General features: G+C 44.6%; 2 protein-coding genes across 2 annotated transcripts in view; both read left to right on the top strand.

Annotated features, from left to right (window-relative positions):
• Nucleotides 1–12085, top strand: part of rnf220b (ring finger protein 220b) — a gene marked incomplete at both ends in the record, with an annotated part of 21180 nt that extends 9095 nt beyond the window's left edge. Inside the window, 14 exons of the mRNA XM_083672324.1 lie at nt 4874–5000; nt 5637–5679; nt 5794–5883; nt 6319–6361; nt 6737–6835; nt 8236–8279; nt 8700–8787; nt 9372–9468; nt 9782–9844; nt 10075–10130; nt 10320–10410; nt 11192–11300; nt 11768–11842; nt 12014–12085. Coding sequence (XP_083528450.1) covers nt 4874–5000; nt 5637–5679; nt 5794–5883; nt 6319–6361; nt 6737–6835; nt 8236–8279; nt 8700–8787; nt 9372–9468; nt 9782–9844; nt 10075–10130; nt 10320–10410; nt 11192–11300; nt 11768–11842; nt 12014–12085 — 1097 coding nt within the window. The remainder of the gene's footprint in view (nt 1–4873; nt 5001–5636; nt 5680–5793; nt 5884–6318; nt 6362–6736; nt 6836–8235; nt 8280–8699; nt 8788–9371; nt 9469–9781; nt 9845–10074; nt 10131–10319; nt 10411–11191; nt 11301–11767; nt 11843–12013) is intronic.
• A 3940-nt stretch (nt 12086–16025) lies between these two features.
• Nucleotides 16026–20064, top strand: guk1b (guanylate kinase 1b; the record flags this gene model as incomplete). The annotated part of the gene is made up of 8 exons (XM_083672323.1): nt 16026–16137; nt 16416–16457; nt 17228–17305; nt 18484–18580; nt 19249–19387; nt 19520–19604; nt 19747–19832; nt 20026–20064. The coding sequence occupies 8 exons, from the start codon at nt 16026–16028 to the stop codon at nt 20062–20064; spliced, it is 678 nt and encodes a 225-aa protein (XP_083528449.1).
• Between the last annotated feature and the right edge of the window lie 199 nt (nt 20065–20263).

The raw sequence follows: 20263 nt of genomic DNA, 5'->3' as shown, positions 1-20263 counted from the left end.
AGGCCACCGGCGATCGCTGGTCGGCGGTGTTCACGTCCACTCAACACGGCTTAGCCTTAAACCCTCTGACAGCTGGTCACATTGACTGACAGTCCACATGTGTATAGGCAGGTGTTTTGATATCAATAAACCTTTGATAGAAAAAATCTGTCAGTGTTGCACACTATGCGCCATTTCCTACATTATATTAAAAAGCCCTCCCCTATAATAGACCAAAAAAAACAACTTCAATGCACCTTCTCCATGGAAAGTAAGATTTCATCCAGGACTTGGCTGAATCTGTGTCTGGGACTTGTAGTCCACTAGAATACAGTATAACGCTACATGTGACTGTGGAGTGTTACTTAGCTCTATAATCAGTGTAATAACCAGCCCCATGGATAGTCATAACATAATTCCCCCTGACCTGCACTCCTCTCCCTCTTGTTACTGATTCTAAAGTCAATATCAAAGATTATTGAGCCATGCATTTCAATGAGGCTAGATTGATTGCAGTTGGGAGACTGGAGGCAGGCAGGGGTTCGATCGTTGCCCTCAGGTCTAAGAGGAGAGCCTGGTCGTAGAGCCATGGCTGGCAGTGCAGAGTCCCGTCTCTCACTGACTGATTGATGTTTGGCCAGAGACAGGTATGCCAGAGACAGGTATGCCAGAGACAGGTATGCCAGAGACAGGTATGCCCCCACACACACAGCTGATGGAGCTTTGGCAACGTCTAATAGAGATTGTGTGCATGCGTGAGAGAGAGAGAGAAATTTTGAGAGCGACGAGCGAGAGAGAGAGAGAGAGAGAGAGAGAGAGAGAGAGAGAGAATGATAGTGCTTGGGGGTCTTTGCGTAGATTGACCTGTGGTCAAAGGAGTCGGTTCATTGATCTGTGGGCCATAAGAAAAAGGCTTGAGGCTGAGTTGGTTCAGGATCAGTCAATTTGGCCTCTGATTCAGGTTGAATTCCACCAGGATCTTCTTTTATCGTTTGATTCCCTGTGACTTACCACTGCTGTCCTCCGCCTGCACTTTTGTAATGTAGAGTGTACACATAGGGCCAATCAACAATGGTCTTCAAGGGCTGGATACAGATCTTATTAGTCAATGAATGATCATTACTGTCCCAACGAGACATTGATTTGTGTTAGAGCCAAAGGGCAGTGCTTGTGGAGGGGGAGGGGGGGGGGGGGGGGGTATCTGTAAGACATTAAACACAATTGATTGGATAGTAGGAGGGAGCATGTAGAGGAGGCTCTCCTCAGATTGGAGTGACCTAAGAGTGAGGCGGAGCTAGGAGAAGATGTGTCTATCCGGTGTCTCGTGAAAGAAGTGAGTGTCAAGGAGCCGCACCCAACACCACATTTGTTTTCTTAATGTAAGCCTATTACCAGCAATTCTAAGACGAATAAAACTAAAACACAGAAATAACCCAGCAACCTTTGAAAGCTGAGGAAATGACTGGTCCACAGCAGATGTGTTACTACAGAGCCTATTCTGTTGCTCATTAAACAGTCTACCTCTCAATAGGCCATTATTTCCCCAATAAAAACAAACAGCGGCCCACATACTCTCCCTCTCCCCTCTACTTCAGAGAGCGTGGCTACCTCACCGACGGTGAAAAGCCCTGACTAATATCCTGCATGTGATGTTGTAAATAGGAAGCAGGCGGGTGTGGGCTGTAGGGGACGGGGTGGGGCCGCCACAGGTGTTGTGGGAGCCAATCACTTTTATGACTCGGACTCCCTCTGAAAGTCTGCCAAGGACCGCCCCTTCAAAACCTTTATTCTGAACAGGAGACCTGGCTCTATAGTCTATAATGTGCTTATTATGGTGTGTGTGTGTGTAGAGACGTGTCCCTGTTCAAAATACAACTACATGAAACTACAGACTGTAGTGATCAGGGGTCAGTTTCCCAAAAGCTTTTGACGCTTTTGAGAGAGTAACAATTGTGGAATGTATGTTTGCAGGTCAATCTTCTGTGCGTGAAAGAAGGACATTTGTTAAATAATGGCCTAGGCTGGTCTAGGAGTGGACCTGGATTTTCAAAAGAGATAAAGTACTACTTTAGCTACGCATTTTTTTTAGGAAACTCACCCCTGGTCTTATCATAGTAGTCAGGATGATTGGCTGGAGAGGTAGCTGTACAAGACAGACACAAGACAGACAGATACACAAACACACCCTGTAGTTCTCCCTGTGAGCCTGAGTTGTTCCTTGCTCTGGTAATTCATCAGCCCTAGCCCATTCAAAACAACCTATTCCTACCCATGTCAATCATAATCGTATGACATCTTCAGGTTCTGTCACTTGGGGTTATTCTTTACAATGTATCCCTGTGGTACAGCCTTTTTCATGCCCTGGCATAATGTCACAGGGTGTCATCAAGCCCCGATGTGATGTGGCATTCGGTAAAGGTCACGTTACCCATCTCAGCGACGTCTGCCTCAGACGTCCTGGCACTCAACATATGGCGACTGGCATCAGCGATTACTACCCCCCCGCTGGGTGGCGATGGTCTTTTTCAAGGATTCACAAGTGGGTTTCTGATCTATGTGTTGGTGTCAATGTTGGGGGATTGAATTGAAGACTTACTGTATCATCATCATGATCCTACATAACTGAAACTGTTGATTTCCAGCATTGATATATTCAGGTACAGTACACTGTGTTTGCTGTACTGTATGAAGTGAATGAGCTTCACACTGACATGCTCAGATGAAGAGGAAGGGAAGGAAGCTCATTGCAGTGTTTCTACAGAGCGTTCAACTCACTGGTGCCTCCTGTTGAAACACCTTGAGAGATAAGACAGAGGTTGTGTTTTATTTTGTGCTGACATGTTGGCAGACCACTCTGTAGTCCATTTGATTTCCTCCTGACAAAAATAAGTCATACATATAAAGACGCTCAGTTTTCCATGAAAACCTTGAACGATATAAAGATTAGGAAATAGAATTCACAAAAAATGGTTACCATAGGAACATTATGAAGTGAATAGGAAAATATTAGACAGACAGGCAGGCAGGCAGGCAGGCAGGCAGACAAACAGACACACACAGACAGACACACAGACACACAGACAGACAGACAGACAGATAGAAAGGGAATCCATCAGCTGCTGTTGCATGGGGAGATGTCTGGCTCGCTGACCTCAGACAGAGGGGATACATCACAGCCTGTTGTATTGAGGAGATGGTAAACTAGGCCTACAGGCTGCTTTTACGACCCCCCTGTTATGTGTCTGAGACCCCCCAGGCTGGGGCGCTGAGGCTGACTGATGCTGACAGGATTCATCTGTGTGGGGAGGAGAGGGGGGATGGGGGGATGGGGGGATGGGGAGAGGAGGTGGAGGGGGAATGTGTAGGCCTACAAGGCTGTGAACTAGACAACAGTACACACACACACACGCACACACGCACACACACACACACACATACACACACACACACACACACACACACACACACACACACACACACACACACACACACACACACACACACACACACACACACACACACACACCTTGGGTGTTTGGGGGCAGGGGGGGGCAGAGGTGCAAGGGAGGGGACTGGTAGGAGGAGAGCTTCCAAAAACAGGAACGATAAACCACCTGAAAATCAAATCCCATTGCTCTTATCGCGGCGCCATTCGGAGACGTTATCTGTGCAAGTAATGCGGTTATGAATTCAATTTCAGCTCAGAGATTTCATTGTTTACTGATGCCCGTGTGTTCCGGGCCGGAGAGCGCAGAAAGCCCGGGAACGCTCGATGCGTGGCGGGAAAACTCATTTAGGGATCCACGAGGGATGTTAAAATGGGGAGAACGGGTGGGGGGGGGGGGGGGGGGGGGGACACACGGAACGAGCTGTCACTTTCCCAAGGACATCGAACACCGTTTTCTATTTGTGCCCATGTTTTATTTAGAAGCCATTTTGTCCTATTTGGTTCCTCATTAGGCACTCATAGCTCAACTGATGTCAGCGGAGGGCAAATAACCGCCACACAGTATGGCACCTGTCATGTCTCTGGTCATTATATGAGTCGCTGAGGGGATGTGTTCAGGTAATAGGGTCCTGAGGGCAACTCAGGCAGGCCACTAACAGGGTCCTAGGTCAGTAGCTGTCAGAATAATCTAATGTGCTTTGACTTTAACATGATTACTGGCTTTTTAATGTGACTGAGTACGAGCTTTCATTGTGATTGGTGTTCATTAGTAGCCTATTGATTAGAAACGTCCTTTTCATTGGCTTTTGGGGTGGGATATTGCTGTCGTTCAATTGGTGACAGAGGGAAATGAGGTGCGTACCTCTCTAGGTTTGATTGATGGGTTTCAGGAGTAAATCACCTTATCTAGGGAGGTAAAATCTTGATATACTACACCTCCACTCCCAGCTGGCTGCTTATGGCAGTAATCCATCAGAGAGGCCCAATGGGCCGGGTACTCCTGGGTAATGTTCCTATTGACAGACTATGATATGAGCACACTGACAGGGTGCTGTAGGTGTGTGTGTGTGTGTGTGTGTGTGTGTGTGTGTGTGTGTGTGTGTGTGTGTGTCTGTGTGTGTGTGCGTGTGCCTGTGCGTGTGCCTGTGTGCCTGTGTGCCTGTGTGTGTGTGTGTTTTTTGTGTTTGGTGTTTATGTGTGTGTGTGTGCGTGTGCGTGTGCATGTGTGTGTGTGTGTGTGTGTGTGCGTGTGCATATATGTGTGTGTGTGTGTTTGTGTGTGTGCATCCTTATTATTCCTCTCTCTAACGATGACGAGCCATGTATGCTGCTGTGGCTGTCAAGGTGTGAGTTTGAGGAGCCAAAAAATAAGACACAAAAAAGCCTTATGACAGATTCTTCTTCCCTTCCCTCCTACCCTCCCTCCCTTCCTTCCTGTGTGTGTAGGTAAGGGGAAGGCCCTGTTTGACTCCCAGGCCCCAGTGTGTCCAGTGTGCCAGGCAGTGCTGCGACCAGGGGAGCTACTGGAACACATGGAGCAAGAGATGGGCAGGCTGGCCCAGCTGCACATCAGGTACACATTATACTATATGGTTTATTGGGCTACCGCAGACTGGTACTTAGAGGTCTCTGTGCCCCCCCCCCCCCCCTCCCCCTCCCTCTCCGTATTCCCTGTCTCCTCTGTCACCTGAATGTAATGTTTACAAGCTGCCTCATTGTTCTGAACATATTTCATAAGGCCCCTCTAGCCCCAGGCGACAAATCATACGGCAGGCCAATAATGCCTTTCTAATGCCTGCTCAGCTCTCAGTCCTCACCATCAGCATACACTGAGATTACCTGCTTAGTCCACAAGAATGATTCCTCCAATAAAGACATTACACTCCAAATCTGCTTAACGACCACGCTGAGGACAGTAATGGTTTCAAATTGAACTTGGCCCTTGGGTAATCGTGTGTGTGTGTGTGTGTGTGTGTGTGCGTGTGTGTGTGTGTGCCTGTGTGCCTGTGTGTGTGTGTGTGGGCCTCTGTGTGTGTGTGTGTTTGTCTGTTTGTGTGTGTGTGTGTGTGTGTGTGTGTGTGTGTGTGTGTGTGTGTGTGCGTGTGCGTGTGTGTGTGTGTCTGTGTCAGAGTTTGCGTGTGTGAGTCTGTGTGTTTGTTAGCATAGCTTCTGTACTAATGTATTCTATACTCGCTCCTCCTCTTGACAGTATGAATCCTGTGCAGAGGGACCATCTATTAGGGACTCCCATGGTAAATAAAACAGCATTAGCATGCTCATAACTGTCTTATAACCCTCTTATAACCCTTTTTGAACAGTACAGTCCCAGTCGTTCACTTTCTCTAACCCCTTCTCTCTCTCCACAGTCTGCCGCTCTGTCGCTGCATATTAAGCGTGAGGGGGGGTCCCCCACCTCCCCCCGCCCTCCTGAAGAGCCCCACTCAGACAGATACCAGGTGGGTGCAGGTTTACACTCTGTCTGTGGACATCTGTTGGAGAACACAGTTTCTCTTCAATCTACCAACGGACAGTCTAAACATCAGTGTCAGCATTGCCAATCAATGTCCTATCCACCGTGACAGCCGTACAGTCAGAGAGGTGAAGGGACTGACACTCAACAGCAGAGTCACGCCATGGGAATCATCTTTCAGTTGCAGCAGATCATGGCAGTTTTATTTTAGTTTTGATCAAACTTCTGACAAATGGAAAGTGCTGACATCATGCTGCCATCTACTGGGTTGTCATAGCAGAGGATGTCATTTTAGTCATTTTACCACAGAATAGTGAGAGTGCTCATACTTGTGTTCGCTGTGAGAAACAAAAGCAGGACATGAAAGGTTCTTTCAGTGTTCATTCTCGTGAGCATTGTCAATCTTTTTCTTGTTCAACAGACGTTTCTGCGTGTGAGGTCCAACAGACACACAAGACTGAATGGTATGTTGTCATACATTTGATGTGAAACAGGTACTGTGTGTTGTTGTGGTTGTGGTGGGGTTACTGTGCAGGTATCTGATGTGGAGCTGCACTAGGGTGTTGCTGCTCTGGCAATGGGGTGACTTTGACTTCAAAACCTCATCCCTATTCCTATTCCTTTAGTCCTGTTCCTGTTTCAGGCCACTGTTTACAATTTGGGATCTGTTTTTGGCAGGATGAGGAAGAGTTCCTCCTCTGCTCTCTCCCTCATACAATTCCAAGCCCCTGAAACTGAAAGCACTGTGAGCCTGCTGTGCCACTCTCCCTGTGACCTAGCGCCCACACAAGCAGAGGATTTATTAACCTTTGATCTTTGACCTCTTGATATGTTAACAGTCGATGACCTCTGCTGGTGCAGGTGCTACGCCAAACCCACCCCATTACGCCCTCACAACGGAGCCCCCCTAACCCCAGCCCCAGACTGCACACAAGCTGGTAAGACACACCTCAACCACCATGTGGAGGGCTTGATACTGTACCTCAAAATACCTCATATTCAGCGCTGTACCCTTACCCATATGAGGTTCATACTGTACCTCAAAACACCTATAGTATATTGCCCACTGTATACATGCCCTATAGCAGACTATTGAACAGACTATTGAAATTAGACGAATAGCTGTGTGCATCTCCTTGTTTTTGGTGCAACTTGAATGTAATTAAAGGTTATAGGTCATCCTGGAATGCATAGAGACGGTCTGTGCTGTGCAGTCTTACTGTCCAGCACCTGTTGAGGTGTATGATAAAGTAAAGCTGCATGCACATCATTAGCCCAGTAGTCAGCAGAGAGAGAGAGAGAGAGAGAGAGAGAGAGAGAGAGAGAGAGGCCTGCTGGCCCTAACAACACCCCGTAGCTGTATCTCTGCTGGGGGAAGGTCTCAGTTGGATGTCTCATGTCTACACACACAGAGCCCTGCTGTGGAGGTCCACTAGGTTTTATAGAGAATTATACAGGGCTGTATAATGACTTTCTAAAGACACGGGGGGGGGGGGGGGGCTTCTCTTGTGGTTAGTTAATCAGCCTTTCTTTCTCCATTTGATGAGCCCCTCATCTATTACTATCTCCTTAACCCTCATTATCTGTGACGACTGTGGTTGGGTCACGGTCAGCGATCTCTTGCCCCCTGTGGCCCTCGTCATCCTGCTGAAATTAAAGTCCCCTAAAAGTTAATGTCCCCTCATGCAATCTGCACTTATGAAAGAGGGAGTGTGAGGTTGGTGTTCTGCTGTATTAAGTTTTATATTGTGATTTTGTGTGTGTGTGTGTGTGTGTGTGTGTGTGTGTGTGTTTGTGTGTGCACGTTTGTCTGTGTGTGTGTGTGTGTGTCCTGCTGTGTTAAGCTTTATATTTTGTGTGTGTGTGTATGTCTGTCTGTATGTGTGTGCATCTGTGTGTGTGTAAATGTCAAAATGCAGTCACAAAGTACACCTCCTTGCCCAGGGCCATATAATATATATAAAGTTAATGTCCCCTCATGCAATCTGCATATATGAAAGAAGGAGTGTGAGGTTGCTGTTCTGCTGTTAAGTTTTATATTATGATTTTGTGTGTTGTGTGTGTGTGCGCGCGTGCGCGTGCATGCATGTGCGTGTGCGTGTCTGTGTGTGTTTGTGTGTCTGTGTGTGTGTTTAACCTGAGAACATCTATGTCACAGAAGTATTTTACCTCCTTGCTCAGGGCCTTACAGTATATACAGTACACATGTGTTTGCTGTGCCTGTACTGTGGCACAAAGGATCCTAAACAAGTGTACTCTCAATGAGGAGTTGGACATCCAATTGCTGTTCTCTGGCTCTCCACATTTCTCCTAACCCTCTGTGTGGGTTCTTTTTCAGTCAGGATTGGGAAGCTGAAGAGGCGGAAACATGAGGAAGGACAGGTATGTTCTCTATAGCCTGAAGATTCTGTAAGATAACCCATCATGTAAATGCTACAGTCTACCATGTATACCAGGCTTGGCCGCCGTCATGTAAACCTATTTGACAGACACATGATGGCTAGAGCAGGTGGATTGGCCTGGAAACAGGATGACAGAAACACACAGGGCCTCCAGCCCACCTTTATCTCCAGCCCTGCTGTTGTTTACTCCTCATTAGGCTCAGTCTGCCCATGTGTCCCCAAATGGAAAGGCTACGCTCTTTACCACAGGTTCACAGATAGCTAAGGGCTACGGAAGACATACGTACAATTGTATAAAATGTATGTGTGTGTGTGTGTGTGTGTGTGTGTGTGTGTGTGTGTGTGTGTGTGTGTGTGTGTGTGTGTGTGTGTGGGTGTGTGTGTGTGTGTGTGTTTTCAGGACATTTCTGCAGACCTGGGGGGAGAGGAGAATGAGTGGAATGAGCGGAGGAGGATACAGATGACATCCATACTGGGGGGATTTAAAGGTAAATACATACCATTATACCGTGCAGGGTGTGTGTGTGTATGTGCGTGCGTGTGTGCGTGCGTGCGTGCGTGCGTGCGTGCGTGCGTGCGTGCGTGCGTGCGTGCGTGCGTGCGTGCGTGCGTGCGTCTGTGAGCGTGCGTGTGTGTGCGTGGGTGCGTGCGTGCGTCTGTGTGTGTGTGTATGTACGTACAGTATGTGTGTAATAACAGCAGGCACAATATGTCATCACCTTTTAGGAGCATCGGACTGTGATGTGCATTTGGGGGTGTATAATGTGACTGAGCGGCAGTTAGAAAGGCACTGAACTTTTCAGACCAGATTATACTGTATTATATTGCCTTAAAGGTTGGCTTTAAAGAGCCAGTTCCTCTTATCCAAGAGAGCTCTAACAAGAGTGGCACCAAATGAGTCAGAGGAGGAGGAGGAGAGAGAAAGATAACGTTTGAAGTTTTACCCCTTCAATGGCCTCCTTGAACCTCCTTGCCCTTCATACTCAATAGTCCTTGTTACATTCACACCACCCAGAATGTGCAAATGTGGTGAGAAGATGTCAGTGTGAAAGTATCTCGCGTTTCCCCTCAGGGTCGATGTTTGTGAGCAGCATGTCAAAGGAAGGTCGTGACAGCGATGCTGACCTGGACGTAGACGGGGATGACACTCTGGAGTACGGCAGAGCTCAGTATCCTTCTCCTGACCGACCCAGGACCAGAGCATCCCTCTGGCTACCACCTCAAAACTCTCCAACAACGGCAGCACCATGGAATTGTACATTCCATTGATTCCTACAGAACCTGCTCTGAGATATGCTGGATTTTGTGCGCAATAATTAGTTAAAAAAACGACTCTTGTCATCACCAGTATTTCTTTATGGCCATATATATACAGTACATTTGTATTTGTTCACTTTGCTTTCCGTTGGAATGAGTGTTCTAGCCTTTCTATTTCTATGGTTGTTCTGGTAGTCCCTGTGGTTCCTTAGCGTGTTGTTGTAGGTACACAGAGACAGACGTCATCCCCTGTTCAGGAGAGAAGCCTCAGCCTGGGGAGGTTAGGAAGTATGTACCACATCTCATATACACTACTCACTGAAGGACCACAGTCAACTATTCTATTCTATTGTATTCTATTCTATGACATTCTATTGTATTCTATTTTATTCTATTCTATTCTATTCTGTTCTATTATTTTCTACTCTGTTCTATTCCATTATATTCTATATTATTGACTGCTATTCCTTTTGATTCTGTTCAGTTCTGTTTTACATGCTCCACCCATTGTTTTACAGTGGTAGCACGCTGTCTGAAAGAGTGAATCTGGACTTTTCCAAGTGGACAAATGAAGGTGAGCACAACTATAGTATCAGCATGTCTAGGTTATAAGCAACGATTACTGGTTGTTGTTTATACCTGATATTAGGTATTGGGGTGCTTTACATTAGTGGGTGTGACCCCTGTGATAATGTGATTGAAATTTGATTACCAATCCTTGATATTCCTGGGTTCTGTAAATGATAGCCCTCTTGTGTTGCAGAGAATCCATCCACCAGCAACGGAGAGAGCAACAAACTGGACCACACCATAGTCACCCTACACAGGACCTGTAAAAATGGTGAAGTTGAGACGTAAGTTCAGTTAGCCACGAAGTGCAAAGTTTGAAGGACCAAATAGGGCATTTGGGTAACACTGTAGACTTTCTGTCTCGTATGTGCTATGTATTTTGGCATACTAACTATATGGTTTGTTATATTTAACATTAGTATATGATACCTGGTGGGACTGTAATGGAAACGATGATAAATCATTGAGCTGATATCATCAATCAAGATGATAGGGTCAGAGAAATGAATTATACACACATTTCATCACTGTGAATTCTTTTCCAATGCAGTTACAGTAAGTGTGTGTGTGTTGTGTGTGTGTTGTGTGTGTGTGTGTGTGTGTGTGTGTGTGTGTGTGTGTGTGTGTGTGTGTGTGTGTGTGTGTTGTGTGTGTGTGTGTGTGTGTGTGTGTGTGTGGGTGTGTGTGTGTGTGTGTGTGTGTGTGTGTGTGTGTGGGTGTGTGTGCCTATCCCCCTGAGGACTCTTTCAACCCCCTTCCCTCTCTCTCAGCCCTCCTTGCTTTGCCCATGATAAATGAGACAGTGAATGCTGGCAATGCGATTGCTGCTAAATTTCATGCTCAGTGTCCATGTTGGCCAGCAAATAATTTAATCTGCCTTCGATTTATAAATGACTCTCGAGCATCCTCCTTACTCGCCTTCCCCATCTGCCCCCCTGTGACTGTGTGTGTGTGTGTGTGTGTGTGTGTGTGTGTGTGTGTGTGTGTGTGTGTGTGTGTGTGTGTGTGTGTGTGTGTGTGTATTGGTATTGCTGTTTAACTTGGGAACATCATGTGTATGTTTAGGGTCTCAGAGGATTCTTCACTGGTGACTCTGGATGCATTAAAATGTCGGATCCGGGAGTTGGAGAAGCAGCTGTCCAGAGGAGACAGATACAAATGCCTCATCTGCATGGTGAGTATGGCATCAGGGGAAAGAGGCTGGAACATTAGAAATATAGCGCTGGCCAATAAAAACCATTTAATTCAACCATTGAGCAACAATGACACGAGCGCCATTATATACCATTGTTAGACTAGAGCTCAAAAGTCAAACAAAATCACACATGTTCACACAATTTGTTGAATCTTAACTTTTGTTGAATGTTTGTGAATTAGGTTTGGCGGGTCAGTTGTCTTGATACAGTAGATCAAACAAATACAGATCAATAGCGCCATCTAGTGTCAGCTCTTTCTCCTGCAGAGCAAACATAGCATGAGTTTCCCATTGGGTTGTTGCCGTAGGCCCTGTAGCTTCATACTTAGGTGAACTAATGCAGTAGTTCTGATCATCATGGTTGACTGGCTCACCTCTCTTTCTCTCTCTCTCTCTCTCTCTCTCTCTCTCTCTCTCTCTCTCTCTCTCTCTCTCTCTCTCTGTAGGACACTTACACTACACCCCTCACCTCCATCCAGTGCTGGCATGTCCACTGTGAGGAGTGCTGGCTACGCACTTTGGTAAGACACCAGAAAAATACTCTACAGGCAATACTACAGCTGCTTAACACAAAGACACTTTGAACTGCGTATTTTGTAACTCCATAGATTCATATGAGTACAAAGCATAAATCCAGTACAGTTCACGATTGAGCCAGAAGCTGTGACACACTGTTGTGTTTTGTCCTGCAGGGGGCGAAGAAGCTGTGTCCTCAGTGCAACACCATCACCTCACCTGGAGACCTGAGACGGGTGTTCCTGTGAGGGGGCGGACCCAGAGACGCACTAACTTCTAAAAGGGCGGGGCCTCTGGAGTTTGACACCTATGAGGGGAGACTTAAATGCAGCTGGTCTGTCAGATGATATCACTCTCCTCTTCGCACCTTACCCCCTATCTGTCAATTTACCCCTGTCCCACCCCCCTAGTGGGGCATATGAGGAGAGCGATGGCAGAGTGACCTGTCCACACCACCGTTGACCTTTTAAATCTCTTTGTCCCTCCTGCTCTTCTGGGCAGTATTCTTCTGCTCATCCAATGTTTGTGAGCCAAGCCCAGTTCTGAGAATATAACTTTGCGCCCTCTACTCACCATTGTTGTTACTGTGCAGCAGGAAAACAACATGTGATGTCAACCTAGCACTCAGGCACTGAAAACTCTTTGGACTATTATTATGACTTTTATAATACTTTGTCTGGTTTGTATCAAGAGAAACACATAGCCGAAGCACATTGTACATAGTTTTGTGTATGTTTGCAATTGTGTGTATATATTCTGTATGTGGACTAGATTACCACTCCCACCGTATGTGCTGTATACAGTGTACAAAGTCATTTAGTCAGTTTTGTTTAGTTAGGATGGGAGCAAGGTGTTAACATAACTATGGTCATAGCAGGTTCATTATTTTGTCTTCGTCTTTGATGATGTTTCTTTGTACAGGATGATTAATAATCAATGTTACAATAAAACAATTTCATAAAGATGTTCATGAATACAGTACATGAAACATATCTACGTTCCACTGGATTTCATTTCTCAATTTACAGCCAGTTTAAAGGTGGAAATATATTTTTATCAGAATGCAAGAAAGTTGAGCTATGAAACATTTTTGCGCTATGAAAACAACCATTTTGCAACAACAAATTAATTGTCTCCCAAAATAGCATAGTATCAAATCCTGAACCACACTATTCATGGGGATCAGTGCTGACCTCTTGACCTACTCTGTGTGTGTATGTGTATGTGTGTGTGTATGTGTGTTTGTGTGGCATGTGTGTGTGTGTATTGTCCTGTAAGAAGTGGGTCAGTTCAGGATTAGCCTGGCCCACCTCAGGTCAGGTTGAGACTAGGTTGCTATTCTGATATTTTCTCTGCTTCAGATAGTCTTGTGTTCCTGCCAAGACAACTGATGTAATCTAACCTGTCTCACTTGTGCAGGGGGAAGGGAGGGAGAGAGAGAAGAAAAAGGAGGGGTGTTTGACATGGGATTAAAACGTGTCTTGAAAGGCTTTATCAGGATCCACCCTCCATGTACAGTACATGACATCAGCATCACAAGTGACAAAACTTCAATCTCACAAATTCAGCGATAGACCTGGAATAGGAATGGAGCATTCACTAAACCCCTCTCATTGTATATCATGCATAGGTGTACTGTAGCTTATTTAGAATAAACTTTGTTATTCTGAAATACTATATTTCTTATTACTGATGTTAAAATTACTGTATAGAAACAAATAATTGTTTTTACTTTGTCCTTTTTCCTGACTCACTATGTGAGTGTTCTGATCTCACAATGTCTGATACTAAAGTGGCTGATGGGCGAATGATTGCATAACCTTTTGTTAACATAAAAGACCAGACATAATACACATCCCCAACCTGCAGGAGAGGTACCTGTATGGTACTGCATTAAGTCATTTCACAAAGCTCCGCTTTTGTGGCAAGTCTGAAAATGGAGCTAAGAGGCCTTGATAGAATGAAAAGGACAGTCAACAGACTAGTCAGTTATGTCACATGACCTGGAGTCAGTAAGCCGCTACCTGCTTGGATGGCACAGATAAACAAGGCCAGAATGCAGCCGACTGATTGGTTGATGAGCTGATGGGAGGAGGAAGTAATTGAGGTTGGCAGCAAGCTGTCTATGTGAATCAGAGTGACACACACAAACACACACACACACACACATACATCCACACAGTACCTTAGAAAAACTAGACAAGGACTCACTCTGAGATATCTCCTCCACAGACACAGACACTGAGAAAAGGTAAGGCAAAATGCTCATCATCTTTATCCAGTCAAGAAATTAGCAGTGAATGCAGGGAAAACAAAAAAGAGCATTGGAGGCACATTATGTAGCCAATTTAATAAACATTAGATCTACTTATTTACTGTACAATTCCTGCTACTAATTTTTTTTTGGAAACTACAACGAAGAAATGTATAATGTTGCGTTTAAACTTGTAAAACTTGTAACACTTGTGAATTCATGGTTTCGGTTAAGTTGCTTGTGAGTTACTTGTCAGATTATAGGCTGTCTATGCCTTGGTCTTGTACCTTAGCTATGTACCTAAATGCAGTAAAAGATTACAGTATGTCTTTGAGAAGTTGAATCCTTTTAGAATTAAGTTAAAGGTACCTTAACTCACTTAAATACAATCATAATGAGGAGATGCATATCACTTGTCTGTTGTAGCCACTCAAAGTCAAACTAAAGGAGTCAAACTAAAGGAGATCAGAAGAAATAAAATGTAAAAAAATTGGGCTTGTCTAAGACTGTACCTTTTAATTAAATGTTTCTTCTCCCGCAAGGAGAAGGCTAAATGGGTCCGATTGGCTTTTAGGTGTAGGATTAAAAGGTTGTTGTTCTGTCTAAGAATAATGTCAGCTTCACATACAGTAATCAGTGCAGATTTATGCAACGCTGTACCAGACATCTATTTTCTGTCAGATATTGGGTCACCTGTACTTTACGTGCTGTTTGGCCCACATCCAATTAATCCTCCTCACTAACCTGGCCTGACTTCAATTAAAGCCATTTTTAAATGCAGCCTGAGTGCATGCACCCGTCTATCCTGGACCGGGAAATCTAATCTCTTTTAACCAGGGCCCCATGCATGCAGCACCCAATCTAATCTGCATGTATCTCTAGATTTGTACAATATGATGGGCTACCAGCTGCTTGCAGTTTAACATGAGAAATGTTGTAGCAGAACTCTATTGACTAGGAAATTGACTTTCAAGGTCAATTGTGTAGTGATTGTGTCCTTTTCCTTTTTCTTGACACTCTGGCTGTGTGGTCTCTGTGTGGTCACATGGAGGTCCCCCATGTGCCTTAGTGTGGTCAGCCGGTGTGTGTGTGTGTGTGTTTGTGTGTGTGTGTGTGGGTTGGGGGGTTAATCAAAGCTAATTCCCAGGATCAGTGGATTAGCATCTGAGCCTGAGGCCAGAGGAATAGCTGCTCAGACAGACATAGGCTTGCTAGCTGGTTAGCCTCCAAGACTGCTCCAAGAATGGCTCCTCAGTGGAGTTACATGTGGTTAGCCTGTGCTTGCCTTAATCTGAGCCAGAGGGAGGTTACTTTGAAGGTTACAGAGGAAGACTTGAAAGCGGTTGATCCCCTTTAGTTTGTTGTAGGGTACCTGCACTAGTGGAGGCTGGTGGAGGTAGAAATCAGATGATGGACTCATTGTAATGCATGGTATGGAATAAGGTCCTCTGATTTCTGGTCCTCCATCAGCCCTCACAGGTACACACCTGGTTGCAGGACGGGCGCTAGTCTCACTGCCTCACTAAATCAGACTAGATTCAGAGTTCCCAGATTAAACAGGCGCTATAGTACCAGTCTGTCCAATGGCATTTTTATTTTGAATCCACACCAGACACACTAATAGGACAGGTTGTTTTTGACGTAGAAAGGGATGCTCTAGGTAAAATGACAGTGTTAGGCTGAGTAATTGACAACACCAGCCTGACCAGGGTCAACCAGGGTGACCTGTGGGTGTCAGCTCCTACAGGGTTAATAAGGGCACTGTATGAGAGCCATCATACATATCACTGAGGTCATCTGCACACAACTGTATTTTAGTAATACTCTGAGAAATCAGAAATGCTAAGAAGAAATATTAACACCATTGTACTTTCTTTCTCCTGCTTTTTCTCTCTGTCTCTCTCTTTCTCTCTCTCTCTCTCTCCATCAGTGCTATGGCAGGACCCAGGCCTGTAGTTCTGAGCGGCCCCTCAGGGGCAGGGAAGAGCACTCTGCTCAAGAGGTTGCTCAAGGATTATGAGGGAGTTTTTGGCTTCTGCGTGTCACGTACGTTTGTGTCTCAGCCTGCTATTGCCTCCTGGCCCAACATCCCATCTGGGAAGGAAGTGGGGCAGTAGTGTCTTCTATCAAATAGAGTCTTTGCTTCTATCCTTGCTGTCTCAGCCTTATTTACCTTTACCCCCAGTCTAATCCTGTTTGTCCGAGCACATAGCATAATATGTGTACCCATACCCTTGTCCACACTACGCTTTATTCTCTAGTAATGATTAAGAGAACCTGAGAGTATACTGCTGTTTAATGTTTAATTGAATCTGTCCTTTCAGATACAACAAGGAACCCACGCCCAGGGGAGGAAGATGGCAAAGGTACTGTACAGTCACATTCTCTCACTCATAAACACAATACATCCAATAAAATATGAATGGGACTGAATGCTTGAACTTAAGATGACCTTACTACAGTATGAAAGATATGAGATTCCCCCTGCTTAAAGCAACACAGATCAGTTCTCAATCATTTTTTGATAGATTATCTTTCATTCCGAGATCTCCTCGCAAAGCCCAACAAATGTTTTGGAGATAACAAACTAGTATAATCACTGAGCAAAAATATAATAGAAATAGATTAGATAGATTAGATACGTATATGCAATTGCCCTCCGAAGAGGAAATTCATTTCCACAGCTCATACATTTACATAAAAAAAGACAAACACATCACCCAGACTTGACATTTCCATCTCCATTACTCCATACGCTTAAGACAACAGACAGACAGAAGACTGAGACAGCACCTAAAATACTATCTCTTTGTATTGACTAAAGACCTGCTGACATCGCAAATTCCCCAAAACTCACACAAAATGCTTCTACCTCTACTGCTCTACTGCGCCAATACAGACTTCCATCTCTCTGCTTTCTGTTTTGCTTTATGCCACACCAACACAACCTGCAGCATACATGTACATCTCAGCTTTTACATTTCCCACCCATTTGCCCCACCTATCCCATACCCACTGACACTGAAGCTACAATGCTTCTTACTCCCAAGTGAACTGCACCAATGGCCTTCCCAAGAACTCCCTTTTAATACAGGGATAAACTTCTTTTTGTGCCTTTTTTTTGTTTTCTCCATAGGCCTACACTGTCTCCCTATGCTTCTGGGGGCTACCTTACTGCCCGTAGCAGACATCCTAAGCTCTGTCTCATCCGAAGGTGTAGATATCTCATCCTGATTTTGTGTTCTAGCGAACCATAAAACATAGATGTCGTCTAAATGTGATTCATAATCACAACACTAAGAGAGAGTGATGGGGGTTACTTTCATCTTCCAGGTACATTGTTACCAAACATAAACATCATCAAGGGCATGATACTGTATGACATGCTTTAAAATCTAACATTTTCAAGAAAACAAATGCCAGTTTGCACTTTGGAGTAAAAAGCTTTTGAAAATAGCCCCCTGTAATGCCTCAATAGTTTCTCCCTATTCGGAAGCCTTTTTTCCCATCTCCTATATTGGTACTGCTTATCAAGCATTGATAAAATGCAACACACCATTAGCATCAGAACATCTTGTTCACATTGATACTGTACAATATCTTGACATGTATTAGACAATTTAGCGTGTTGCAGTGTGGCTTCATAACAGTGACAGTCAGGCTCTTTTGTCAGTGCAGTTAGGATACCCTTGGCCTACTGTACATGAGATGTATTACTTGATTAGGAGTTGATTTACCTCTGTGAACCTTTGAATTCTTATTTACAGAGTATTATTTACAATCCTCTCTTTTCCCAGTGAGACATCTACAGTAGCTTTTACCTGGACAGGTTTTAATCAATCCTCCAGTCTACAATATGTTGTCATGCTAATGAGTATATGCAGACTTCAGTGGCACTCTGGTCCCTGGGAGCTAGTGCTGATGTCCCTGTAGGTGTGATTGTGACTGGGTTGCCCTGTGTTACTGTATCTGCAGTCCCCCTGTACGGTTGTAGACCCCTCTGTGACTGTGACTGTGACTGTGACTGTGGTGTTGTGGAGGAGTAGGACTCTCCAATGGTAGGAACAGTACACTGTCTCTCTCTGACTAATATAGCTGTTGAGTATTTGTGGTGTGTCTTTTAGTGTGTCTTTTAGTAACCTTTCCGAGATTTCCTCCTATGCATGTGCTCTTTGGGTGTCTCTTCCCTTTATGATGTAAGTTGCTTGTGGTATTGTGAATCAATGTTCTCTTTGATCTACAGTACCTACATTACACTTGCATAATCTCTCTGTAAATCTATCTCTCTAATCAATAGAAATACTACTAGTGTGTGTATCTATCCTCCTAAGAGACCTGTATCAATATGGTCTCACTCACAAGTAATGAGTCTTCTCCTTCTGCCCCCTCTAGACTACCACTTCAGCACCAGAGAGGTCATGCAGGAAGGGATCAACAAAGGGGATTTCATTGAGAATGCTCAGTTTTCCGGCAACATGTATGGAACAAGGTAAACTATCAAAAACGTTTTCTTGATGGCAAAGATCCTCCCCAAAAGTACATTGGTTAACAGTGTTTTCAAAGTATGTGATAGTTTGTCAAGTTTGTCAACAGAGTTGATCAATTTTCACCTTAGGTGATGTTGAGCCATGTGGCATCACAATGTACCAATATAGCACAGTAATTGCTCCACTAGAGTTTAGTCACTAGAGCCCACAGGTTATCCCTGTGGCATGACATTCTGAAGATGTCTTAAAGGGCTGGTCTACTGTGATAATGAGGTCACCAGAGAGAGCCAGTGACAGATGGAGTTTTAGCCTTCATTAGAACAGAATGGTGCAGGAGCAACAGTGCAACTCAGCACCTGGGTGTCACGTTTAATCTGTTCCCCCACCCCCTTCCTGACTTGTATAGACCTGTCTATAAGGGAGAACCACTGTACCCAGAATAGGATTAATGTCACTATCCTTTTAGCTTAGCCATAGCATGTGAGGAATAGAAGGGTACTTGGTGACGCTCACTATCCAGATTCTCTCCTCACAATCCTCTATTCTCAGTTTACATGTCCAGATGGAACAGTGTACAGTATATGCTGTTTGAATCAATAGAACTGAATTAGAACTGAATATTTATGAAAAAAAGGAATAAACTAACGAGTGTTTCTGGTTCTCCACACAGTAAGTCCGCAGTAGAGGAAGTTAGGGCCCAAAACCTCATCTGCATCCTGGACGTGGATATACAGGGAGTTAAAAACATCAAAGAGACAGACCTGGACCCAATCTATGTCTCTATCCAGCCACCCTCTATAGAGATCCTGGTTAGTGTTCTTAACCAGCACAGTGTTCTTCACTAAGCTTGAATAGATCTAGCTTGATTAAGCTGATTCTGTGAGACAAATTTGTTCTTGATACAGTATGTCGAAATTGCAATAATTTTCTGATTTGTCCAGGAAAAGCGTCTGAGGGACAGACAGACGGAGGACGAGGACAGTTTACAGAAGCGTCTGGAGGCAGCACGAATTGATATGGAACTCAGTAAGTTCCTCTTGTTATCCTTTGTGGAACTACGGTTACAAGACAGTAAATCTTTGGAGAATATGGATTGGACCAATGATTTGTCAGTTTGATAATGATTTTAGTAGGGCCTAATATAGATTTTTCCTCTCTTGTATTTTAGGCAAGGAGCCTGGAGTGTTTGACATTGTTATCATCAATGATGACTTAGACGAAGCCTATGAGTTGTTAAAAAGTGTCCTTATTGAGGTGAGTGGTGTATGACAAGAGCATGATCCGGACCATGCATTACAATGAGCCCGTCCTCCGATTTCTACCTTCACCAGCCTCCCCTGGTCTGGTTTTCAGAGTTCTTCATGAGTGTTTACGTACAATAAGTTATGTGGACAACATATGGGGTCAAGTAACCACAATGCTGATATTCTTATCTCTGTCTCAACAGGAAATAACAAAAGTTCAGGAGGCCAACAAGTCTGAATGAGGTGAATGCGCCATCTTTCTCTTGCCTGGAGAAACAAAGCCTTTCCCTCCAGCCTGAATGGCATCTAGGATGCTGGATCACCACTCAAAAACAATAAGATCTATCCCCTGACATCAGTTCATTTTGACTTGGCCTCTTAAGGAAATGTGAGGGTTGCTACTGTATGTGAATAGCAGGCATTCCACAGTAACACATGTTG

The sequence above is a fragment of the Argentina silus genome (genome assembly GCF_951799395.1).
Source record: "Argentina silus genome assembly, chromosome: 6".
Classification (NCBI taxonomy): domain Eukaryota; kingdom Metazoa; phylum Chordata; class Actinopteri; order Argentiniformes; family Argentinidae; genus Argentina; species Argentina silus.
This window is presented reverse-complemented; position numbering and strand designations above follow the sequence as displayed.